General features: G+C 44.5%; 5 protein-coding genes across 5 annotated transcripts; 3 read left to right on the forward strand and 2 right to left on the reverse strand.

Annotated features, from left to right (window-relative positions):
- Positions 1-1316: 1316 nt before the first annotated feature.
- On the forward strand, positions 1317-2522 carry FSST1_009718 (phosphotransferase family protein; the record flags this gene model as incomplete). The annotated part of the gene is made up of 1 exon (XM_083226715.1): positions 1317-2522. One exon carries the CDS (start codon positions 1317-1319, stop codon positions 2520-2522), a length of 1206 nt encoding a protein of 401 aa, XP_083085679.1.
- A 332-nt stretch (positions 2523-2854) lies between these two features.
- On the forward strand, positions 2855-3715 carry FSST1_009719 (uncharacterized protein; the record flags this gene model as incomplete). The annotated part of the gene is made up of 1 exon (XM_083226716.1): positions 2855-3715. One exon carries the CDS (start codon positions 2855-2857, stop codon positions 3713-3715), a length of 861 nt encoding a protein of 286 aa, XP_083085680.1.
- A 126-nt stretch (positions 3716-3841) lies between these two features.
- FSST1_009720 (RmlC-like cupin domain-containing protein) lies at positions 3842-4216 on the reverse strand (the record flags this gene model as incomplete). The annotated part of the gene is made up of 1 exon (XM_083226717.1): positions 3842-4216. The coding sequence occupies one exon, from the start codon at positions 4214-4216 to the stop codon at positions 3842-3844; it is 375 nt and encodes a 124-aa protein (XP_083085681.1).
- A 462-nt stretch (positions 4217-4678) lies between these two features.
- On the reverse strand, positions 4679-5470 carry FSST1_009721 (uncharacterized protein; the record flags this gene model as incomplete). The annotated part of the gene is made up of 2 exons (XM_083226719.1): positions 4679-5088; positions 5146-5470. 2 exons carry the CDS (start codon positions 5468-5470, stop codon positions 4679-4681), a joined length of 735 nt encoding a protein of 244 aa, XP_083085682.1.
- Positions 5471-9572: 4102 nt separating this feature from the next.
- On the forward strand, positions 9573-10430 carry FSST1_009722 (uncharacterized protein; the record flags this gene model as incomplete). The annotated part of the gene is made up of 2 exons (XM_083226720.1): positions 9573-10006; positions 10064-10430. The coding sequence occupies 2 exons, from the start codon at positions 9573-9575 to the stop codon at positions 10428-10430; spliced, it is 801 nt and encodes a 266-aa protein (XP_083085683.1).
- Positions 10431-11595: the final 1165 nt, after the last annotated feature.

Raw genomic sequence — 11595 nt, forward strand, 5'->3', positions numbered from 1 at the left:
AAAATCCCAGAATGGATGGTCATGTCGAAGCTGCAAATGCACTTGATCAGTTTGTATCCCATTGACAGTCAGGTCATAGGACTAATACTTATGTCGATGAAGACGTCTCATCTGCATAAAGTGCCTCAAGGACACATTTACTACATTCTTCAGTTTTCAAGTGAGTCCAGTTATGGTCTCTGCAAACGGTCTGATGTGTGGTGCAGAACCCCATGACCTTTTGACCACGACAGTTGCCCTTTCGCTTCTTGGGGCAGTGATGTGTTGTTGTAGCACCTCTCGGCGGCATTGTACGTGACAGGAACAGGAATTTGATAGAAACTTGATCAACGAAGAAGAGAGGAGCGAATTGGGATAACTATCTTTTGCTAAGAAACGACATCGTACAAATGGTAGACCCTAATATTTCACTTCTAACCTTACCTGCTTTGTTCAACATTATTGAAGCAGACCACCACTCTCTACCATGTGTGTCAGCTGTTGATGTTGGAGATCACATAACGGTGCAATGCTCCCTCGAGTCTTTGATCAGTCTGGATTCCAACCAACATCATAATACGTCGAATTACACCAAAGATTTCTGGTGTCTTTGGTCTACCAACATTCGTGGGAGCCCATCAACTGTAATTGGTCGCTGGCTGTCTTTCACTTGCTGCGGCTGACATGCTAATCCCTTGGCAACCAACAAGTAGTTCAAACCCTTTATCATCGTGCGGGGTACAACAAAGAAGTGTAGCAGAGCACGATTTTGGGCCCTGGAAAACCTCAACGTGTCCCAATTCATATCCTTTCAGTTGTGCACGGGCAATACAATGGTTGGTAGTTGCAAAATACTTTGTGTTAAATGCTTTGTCCAGTTAACATCGTGACCTCACCTGCACATACCCGTCAGCGGAACGGGGCATCGATGGCAGACATTTGGGATTTCTCTCTCACCGCCAGTCCCATTCCATTTGATTGGTCTCAAAAGAGTGCACAATCGGTGGAATTCAGGGTGTGATAGCTATTGACCAAGATGTATTGTGACGGTTAAAGTTGGCCGACAGAAGCATGGGAGACGATATTAGTAAGTCATCTCATGCTTATTAAACTATACTTCTTGGACTACTTCTTTTTGTAGCCTAGAGCTCAAAGGCTACGACTAACACGCTACACTAATACATGGCTTGCAGAGGTAACTTGTGGGGAGCTTGAATGATTGGTCTAAATCGCCCTCCATCGTTTTCTTTGTTCAACTTCCTTTCCTTAGAGGGCGATTTATCCACGCAGATTCCTTTTCCTTCCTTCACTTTACACAAACATTTTCGACATGCAGCATGGTCTCCTCTTCGTCTTCCTTAAGCTCAGTCGATGACGATAAGTCATACACTTCTACCGTCGAGTGGGATCATGAATCATTTGAAACCTTCCAATTTCGCGTTATGACTCTTGCATGGAAGACCATTTGGCCAGAAGCTTCTTCAATCGACGATAAAATCACGGTGGAGCGTCTCAAAGGCGGCGGCTTCAACCGTATTATCGGAATTACACGGCAATCCCCCTATGGTGAGAAAACGGAGTACATCTTGCGAATGCCTCGGCTTGATGCTACCCAGGTCGATCACGACGTCGCTGCGCTGCAATTTGTTCGTCGAAACACCAAAATCCCAGTGCCCAGAGTGGTGATGTTTGACGAGACCGAGTACAACGCTCTGGGAGTGCCATACGGGATCCAGAATCGCATCCGTGGGGTCGATTTGATCTCAACGTATCCCGATCTTAACCATCAGGATCGATGCCGATTCGCGCGAGAGTTTGGGCGTATATTAAGGCAGATGCTGAATGTGCGCAGCAATAAAGCTGGCAGATTGGTTATGCCAAGTGACGACAAAAGCATGACGGCGCCGATTCATGTCGCGGCTTTTAGATCAACGGATCCCTGCCTCACCACACCATTCAACAGCTCTTCGCCATCGGAAGAATCTGTTTACAAGATGCTTGAGAATGCATTCAATGCCCAGAAGAATGATATGCTGGAACGCCGTCCAAAAGAAAAACTTGGGCCGAGACAAATGGACGAGTTCATCCAGATGGCGTCGGAGCTAGAGGCTAGCGGTTGGTTTGCCAACCAACACTACTACTCCCTTGCTCATTTGGATCTCGCTCCACGCAACATTCTTGTCGACCCAACGTCCAACAAAGCCATCATTTCCGCAATCTTGGACTGGGACAGTGCGATCCTTGCTCCCATGTTCATGTCATGTGCTCCTCCGATGTGGATTTGGGATTGGAAGGACGATGAGGAGGAAGATGAGCGTGAAGCAAACAATCCTCCGACCCCGGAAGGCCAGGAGCTCAAAAGGATCTTCGACAAAGCCGCGGGGAAGCGATACTGCAGATTAGCCTATGAACCTGCGTATCGGGTAGCGAGACGGCTCGTTCAATTCACTATCGACCCTATGCGATCGAACGAAAGTATGAGAGAAGCTGAAGTTATGTTTCGGGAGTGGGCAGAAATGATGCGGGCTAGGGAGGCAGAATAATGGCTCCCAAGTCTTAGGTTATAAGATTAAGTAGTCTAAGAACCATATTCTAAGAAAGATAGAATGTCCAATTAATTTTATGTCCTACTGCCCAATGATGGAGGGTATTATGCAGGACATGTATTATCGTGCTTATCTTTGTGCAAGGGTGTATTATTCTGCCAAGGAGCTGGAACTCCGCTCGGAATAATCCCGGTTATACGGGAACCGGACCGAACTGTTCCGGGCGGGGACCTCCTAAGTCTTATAACCTAAGAGGCATAAAGTAACCCACTAATTTTGTCTCTTATGCTTCCAGCGGTCAATCAAGTCTACAAGGATCACGCACCGAGATGAGGCCAATATTGACCAGAGATGAATGGATCACGCGCCGAGCAGCGCCCTACCTGGAAGATCTCGACAATCAGCACAAGACATGTCATCTAGACGACGCTATTACGCTTTGCCACTATCTCAACGGAGAAATGAATGCAAAGTCCGCCGCGCGATTAATCACAACAATGGTGAGGGAAGAAGCCATCAGGCGAGAAGTCACAATGGAGCCTTTTGATACCATATTTGGTACACCTATTGCCATACGCCGAATAATGCTACTGCTAGCCGATAGCTTGTGGCGTTTTGTTCAGGAACGTGAGATGATTTTAGATCTCATCATCGCTATCCAAGACCTACCGCCTGACGGGACCATACATTGGCACGAATTGCCTAGGTTTAACAGAATCTGGTTAACCTGCTATAACGAGCAATTAAGCATGACGGACGGGAAAGATGTTGCGTTTTTCAAAAAAGCTGGGAACTTGGAAGCGACTATGTACCTCCGCGGTATCCCTGTCAGCGAAGATGATGAATACCCATATGGAGTGATTAATTTAGTATCATTGGAGTGGAAAACATTCGAATTTGAGATTCATATGGTTCACGAATGGCTGAAAGTCGCCGGGTTAAAATTGGCCAAGAACCTACAGCCAGCTCATGTTAAAGCTTTAACTAGAGCTGTACGAGGTCGGAGGGGAAAGACTTACATGATACAGATCACCATGTATGAGCACTGGGAGCACTGGAAGAAGAGATTTTTACAAGTCAGTCACGACGAGAACTTTCTATCGACTGAGTCCAGACAGGTGGCAAAACATTGTCATGAGATTATGAAGGGCCTTGTCGTTAAGCAACCCGATCCTCCTACAGAGGAGTGAACAAAAAATTGACCACTGGAAGCATAAGAGACGAAATTAGTAGGTCACTTTATGCCACTTAGGTTATATTCCTTAGGCTACTTATTTTTATACCTACCCCAAGACTTAGGAGTTAATACAGTACTCTTAGTTGTCCCCCCTCACATCTTTTGGCGTCTTTGTCCTCTCAGAGTCAGTCTGATCTCCCGTATTGACCGTTCCTTCACGCTCAACCATCATTATAACCGCATTTTCCGCCACAGGTTTATGTGTCACGCCCTTTGGCACGACATACATATCGCCTTCCTTCATGACCACTGGCTCCTCGCCTTGAATCTCCATCGTCAACTTTCCAGACAAGAGATAGAAGAGTTCTTCTGAGTCGGGATGCGCGTGCCAAATAAATCCGCCGTCGATTTTGGCGACTTTCACGTCGTGGTCGTTTATTGAGGCGACGAGACGAGGGGACCACTTTTCGGTGAAGGAGGAGAGGACACCGGGGATTGAAGTTGCTTGAGACATTTCGTTGTTTTGTTTTTATGTTTGTATGTGTCTGCTTTCGCTGAGATTGAGGAAGTTGATGATATGATTGTTATTGATATGAAGAATTATTATCCAACGTTGGAGGCTTTTATATTGTTGAGTTGACTTGAGCTTTACCTTGATGACGATCCACTCTGGCCTGTCGCTTGCAAGGCGCCAGCAAGGGCGTAGACTAAGATGGACGATGTGGGGAAACAACAAGATTGGTAATCGCGCGAATTTCATTGCTTTCTGTCTCGTGACTTTATTCCCGGTGGAGATGAATGATGTGCATTTACACAACTAGCTAAAACCTAAATCCAACCTACACAACGTCTTCATTAATGATTTCAATAAAGGAACAGGCGCATCAGTTGATGATGACTCCAACAAGTGACAAAAGGAATATCCAAGAATGACCACACACATAATTACAGTTGTTCTATCCAGACCCAAAGCCTCTCACGAAAGAATGCCTTCCTGTACAAGTTGCGCTCTCAACTCAGCCTGAGTCCTCGCAATATACTGTTCTCTCATATTTCGACCTTGCCAAAGCTCGTTCGTCGCCTTAAGAGCCGCATCTCCAGCAGCGGCAGCGCAGGCACCCAATAATGTTGTCGGGTCTCCTGGTGAAAAAAGAAGAGTCACGCCCGCTATAACGGAGCCGCCACCGATCACAGCACCGGCCAGGGCGAAGTAGGTAAGATCGCGGGCAATACCAGCTTGTTTGACCCTCTCACTAAATAATGCTGGAAAACGGATCTTGGCCTCGTTGTTCCCCACAAGATTGACGAGAAGAAGAACAAAGACTTGGCAGTTAGTCTTGTATTCGTTGTATGTGTTTCGGAGAGGGCCGTTCCAAATTAACTCGGCTGTTTCATATGTCTTGTTAGCTTTCATGACTCTAAAATATCTCTTATACTGCTTACACATGCGCTTGATGTCTTCATGAGTCCATCTCCGTGCAGTATATCCGAGAGGGTCACGCTCTGTAATACGTCTCCCCTCTTCTCGCTTTCTCCTTTTCCACTCCTCTTCGGGTAGAAAGCGTAGCCCGTACTTCTTCGTCACGTTTTGTTCATGCTCATTTGGAGCAAGTCTGGCGAGTTCATAGCAATAGCCATTGATACATATAGCCCAGTGTCCGATGTTGTCAATGTTTCTTTTCCACAACTTATTCTGTCGGGTCGTGGGGGTAGTATAAAGGCACATGGGGTAGCCAGTATTGTCGTTTTGCTGCTTCACAGCCTCCATGACGCCGATGTGTGTTGCTGACTTGTGGTTGTTTTCATTATCTTGATAACTTAGATATAATGACAAAAGTGTCGGTAACATTTACTTATATATGTATCTTATCTCGCCATGGTCTAAACGAGGCATTGGGGGCAATGCTTAATTAATGATTCCAAATACATATGTTTGAGGACAGTTCTCTCCGGAATCTCTTCTAGAACCACAGTAAACCGAAGTTCATCGAAGAGGTACTTCCTTGGCATGTTCTAAGGCAAACAAAAGTCACCGGATGACTCGGATTGACAGGAACAGATTTGGATGAGCTGAAAGAGCCAGCTGCCTTAGTCTCATGAACAACGAGGCAGTGCAAGGCATTATACCCTTTTCTAGTAAGCGCACATTTCATCATACAGTCAAGAGAAGAAAGTATATGTATCATATGATTTTCCTTACAATAGATATTCTTTGTGATGTATTTCACTTTTAATATTTACTGTGCTTTACTAGAAAATGCAAGTCCAAGCCTCTCAATTACCTCCAATTTGCAATAAAACATCTGTACGGATTAGAAATGTGTGATATCCTTAATACTCCTTGTGAGAAAACGATTCATCATTTAATCATTGCCATCTGAATAAAAGTCTTTTCTTCGTGTTTCAAAAGTCCTACGATGAGGCTGTGCTCTTGGCATTTTATCTCTTTTCTACACTATGGTATAGAGCAGAGTAAGAATTGTTTTGCCTCTTGTTCATGAAGGGGGCTGTGTAAGTATCGGATTTTGTCTTTCAACGTTGACGCAATATATGAGCATCTGGACGACTGCTGACGCCTCTGTAGGTAGTCGCTGACATGTGGTCAGACACTCGCCACATTCTCGTTCTATCACCAATCATGTGGTAAGACAGTATCAGGTGCAGTACAATATGCCCCGCGGAAAAGGTAATTGACGCGGTAGACGCGTAATGTTTGGGGCGTTTCATCGTTTTCCTTTACCGGCTTCACCGAAGAGCCTCATAAGATACCAGATTAACGTATATCCATCTACGAGTGAAAACTAAGAACGGGTCAATGGATTAGATATGCAATCAACAATTTAATATCATAACTAGGTCTCGGCCAAACCTACGGAAAAGCGTCTTCTAGATATCTCCCACTCGCCGGAATGACAGAAACAGCAACCACCAAAACCAAGCCCCTCTCCTCAAATATGACGAGATGTCGAAAATTCCTGTTGTTGATGCGTCGACTTTTGTTCAACTTTCTGACTTTCACATATTCTGGTGCATATGAACACCATACAAGATCGCCCATTCGGAAAATTGCCGACCACCAAGATTACAACCAGAACAAGATAGATATCGTTGCGTCATTAGCTCAGTTCCGTCAGCTAAAGACAGAAGAGCTAAGATTCGTGCAAGGCGCGGTAACTTGGACCACCAATAGTGACGAAGCACAAGCTAATTCATGTTCTTCAAGGCAACCTTGTCAGGCGCAGCAGCAATAGGCGTATTCTCCTGGCCCACCACAGAAAAGGCGATATGGGCGACTAAGATGTTTTGGAACTGGGGCTTGTTCTTTTCTATCTTCGCGCTTATCAGTTCCGCTCATCAACGGCTTCTTCGATATCTACCGGAAAAGATAGATCAAGAGTTTAGTGATCAAGATGTTGAAGTCGCACTTGTTCTTTTTCTACGCCCAGTAACAGAGCAACAAAACGATAAGAGGAAAATAAGTTGCAAGTTGTTATGGTTCTGGCAGTGTCCTACTATGCTAATGAGTTACTCGTGGGTGTTCTTTGTCACTGGATATGCACTACATTTACTCACTCCTGTTTTTGGTTCATCTGGCGTCAAGACTTCGGAAGAGGTAGGTATTAACTGGCTAGAACCTCACAATATCCAAAAACTGATTAGTACTAGGTATCTGGCCTGACTTTGTGTGGCTGTGGGCTGGTCGTTCTCAACTTTATATTCTGTGGGAGTCTTTGTCAGCACCGCCTGACGACGGCGAGGCGAAAGTACGCAACTGCTGCAAGTACTCACACACTGGTATGAGCGGAATATGATACGCGTTGTATGCACATGAATGGCTGTAAAGAATAGAGGAAGTGGTGCTGAAATAGAGGAAACCTTCCCCATGATCTATTAGAAATTTCCAAGCTTGTCATGCCAAACAAATATTTACTATACGCCAATGGCATATATCTAAACTAGAGGGTACCCATACTGATCAAGCGGAATAGCCGGTGTTATTGCATAATTCATTATTCATTCCGTGCATGATTTTGTGTTCAATATCGATACCGAAGAGCCAGAGAAAGGTTACGTTCAGACCTGAGAGAATCAGCACCCAGATGACGTGGCCATGCAAATGCCTACAGGGGGAATGAAATAGCCAATATAATAGGCTGTTCAGTGTCACCTGGAGGAGGCCTCATTTGTCAAGCATCCAATCGTATTTGTCGTGCTTTTGGTTGTGTCAATCAACTCTCGGAACCTGATTCGTGACAAGCGGGGTCATATCATCCATCATGAAGATCACGGTCGCCCAGGTTGTAGAACAAACGGTCTTGAATCATTTCTTTGCCATTCCTTTGTAATCTGGGGGCGAAGATATCTCGACCTTTTGTACCGAAGAGAAACAAGGATCATGCTTTTTGGTTTGAAGATGTACTAAATTATCTTTTCTGGCTCAATATACTAGTCTCTTTTGTTGTTAAAATAAATGAGTATGTTATTTCGCCGGCATGACATGTTGTTCATAGTTCCGGAGTCCGATACTACAAGGATCTTCCACAAGTCGCACCGGAGCAGGCATCTAGGAGGTTAAAACTTCACCTACTTTGGAAATGCGATAACACTAATAATATGATGTCTTATTCAAATTATTTGCTGTTTCTACTCGTACGGCCTGTGTCTTAACACAAAGTATCCTGACCTACCCCTAATTTCGAATATTAACCTTATCATGATTGATACAGGCAAATTCTCGAGCTAAAAATTCCTTCGCGATCTTGATGCGATATGGCAGAACTCTTCGTCGGAGCCGGGAGAAGATGAATCAAAAAGCTCAAGTGCTTGCGTGGAAGAAGATACTACTACGGAGAGTATCTGACACAAGGCTTCCTTAAAATCAGGAACAGGTGCTGCGAAGTCTCAATGGAACAACTCATAGACAGCGGACTGTTCGAGATGTGCCATTATAAAAGCCCGCGATGCTACTGGACATCCTGGACTGATCGTGTAGTCACCCTTCGTCTGGCATACAATGATGTCCGACCCGTAAACTCCAAAAGAATCCGGACTGGTAAACGGATGACTTTGGAGTGTATGAAAGAGCCATTCGTATTTTCATTTGCTGTTATGTTGTGGGCATTGCCCGGCCGAAATGAAATTGATGATCTTATTCAAAACTAATTCAACTCTATGTTGTCTGGTGAAGTAGACTACAATGATCAACTGATGATGTGCAATTGCTTTATGTAGAGGACCAGGTGGAAATTGGCGACCTGGCTTATGACCTAAAGAGTGGTGATATTGAAGAACTGGGAGAAGTCAAAAATCTGATGTAATCTATCATGGAGAGCAGACAGGAACTGTTAGTCGCTAGTGATCCAATTACGCATATCACAGATGGAGCCCAATGATGTTCCCTGAATGTAGGGGCTCTCTGACAGCATCTAGCATAGTGACTGGGCCGGCTTGACAGATCCGCTCATTCACCGCCGTAACTTGTACTTTTGAACCCCATCGATAGAACTTTGTTCATTAGAAAGAGTCCATGACGACACTCAGAAGCATGGCCGAAGAAGGATTCAACCACCCTGTTCGCTTTGTTGGACTAATCTGTTTCAAGAAATAGCCGGCACACGAGTCATGCGTAGGAGAAGTTTACCATGTCCATCCTATCAGCACTCGAAAAAGGCAAGAAAGGTTTGGCATTGGTCAATTCATTATTCATTTGTTCAAGTAGATCGCCATTTTAGTAACACAAAGCTGAGAGGTTACATTGATCGACCCTACCCCTGACAGAAAAAAACCCTTTATATCAGCTTTATCATCCCATTTCCCTCGATGTAGAGCATAACCAACTTTGTCTTGTCCTAAACAGGCATATATCCGCCATGTTCGATCCCATTGGAGTTGCGGGTACTGCCGTAGGCATTGTATCACTGGGAATTCAAGTTCTCCAAGGCCTCATGAAGTACGTACAAGCGGTTAAAGGAAGTAAAGAAGAAATTGAAGAGATCATACAGGAAGTTCAACGTGTTGTATCACTATTCTATAACCTCAACAACGTACTTCCGGAAGTTAACTCAAGGAAATGCACACAATCTCTTCATAACAGTCTCGGCAGTTGTTATACGAAACTTGAGAAGCTACAAGACTTTCTTAATGGACTTAAACTCCCACAACTATCTACGAGTGCCTCGACGACTATACGAAACACAACACGATCAATCATTTATCCATTCCAACAGGCGAAGCTCTACTCACTGCATCAGTCTTTACGAAAGGATTTGGGCGACCTACGACTCGCCGTTGAGATTCTATCAATGTACGGAGTGTCTGTCAGAGTTACATCTTAATGTTTATGCTCGCTAATCATCACCAGGGAGTTCACCATTACCATACGCGAAGAAGTTCAACTCATCTCGCAAGATATCAAAACGAATTCAACATACCAACGTGATCATTTGCAGGCATTGCGAACTCAAGTACAACAGAATTATAATCAGCTTGACTCCCTGAGATCCATAGTATCCGGTGCTTTTGAGACAATCAGAGACCAATTGCACCAGACACAACTGATCATTCATGACCATGACCAAAGGGTCCGCGGACGATTGAAGGTGATGGAAAGAAATCTCAGCAACGCCATCGCAAACGATAGTGGCATCACGGTTGCAAAGATCGAAGAGATAAAACAAAGATTGGCTGCCCAGTCAGAATCAATCGCAAACATGGTAAAACACTCTTAAGCATGTCTCTTATATGAACGACCAGTAGTTAATCAGTTATTACTCAAGGGAATACAAATGTCACAAAACCAGAGAGATAGCCACACAGGGGCCATCGTACCAGAGCATGCTACGAATCCTTTAACACTAGGTAGCACTGTGTCGAGGAAACAACGTCCCAATAGGACTCTGCCATTGACATGCAATTGTGCATCATCGCTACCCAAATCGAGAACGTCATTCAGTCTCTGGTTATTAGAATTCGAATATGAAGCACAGGAACAGCACCATCGAGGCTGCGAATTCTTCGGCATTCATCGAAGCAAGAAACATAAATTCGTGGCACGACTTCCATACAAGGTGGCTTGGTTCTCCGCCCGCATGGCATTTGCGTGCTTCGAATACACGGTCGGGACCTGCAAACCTGGCATGTCTCTGCGGTATAAGAATGTTGTTCATAGCCATCACTGTCCTGTTGTCCACATCTTTGATGAAATATGGGAATGGGACATGAAATCGAGGTCAGGCACACAGATAGTCCAAGATATGGCAGTAATCGAACATCGAGTATTGTCAATGTACAGGGACCGAACAGCCTCTCCATACGACCGAGATGAGGTCGATAAGAGTCATGCAGAGGCAAGAAATCACAAATTTAACTTGACTATATATACAGACACTATTTAGGCATTTTTTAGTGCATTCATAGAATCCGGCAACGGCTATGTGTTACTCGATAAAATGATAGAAGACAATCGAGTCCTCTGGGCAGTCTTACGGGTATTTCAGAAGTTACTTGAGACTAATAATGAAACTGATGGAAACATGTTTGCTGCTATACTATGGCAAAAGGATTGGTGGGAAGACTTGAATCCAACTGAGATAGAGGCTCAGAATGCCCATGAGCTTTTATGCTTTATGGCAAAGGTGGCAAGTCTTAACTCTGATCATATATATGAACTATCTAAGCCTCAGACAAACAATGTACTCAGGGGTTTTATTCGAGCTGGTCAGTTATTCCCTCTCCGGTTGATATTGTATTTCAAAAACAACTCTGTTTGTCAGACTGACGATACAATCAACACAGCTGAGGATCTTTCGCCGCTTCATCGAGCACTTACCTTACGGTCGCTCAAAGACCTCAATAACTGTGTCTCTCAGTCACCTGGATCAGTATTGGAATCAA

Source organism: Fusarium sambucinum, chromosome II (genome assembly GCF_050947815.1).
Source record: "Fusarium sambucinum isolate potato_lamoka chromosome II, whole genome shotgun sequence".
Lineage (NCBI taxonomy): Eukaryota > Fungi > Ascomycota > Sordariomycetes > Hypocreales > Nectriaceae > Fusarium > Fusarium sambucinum.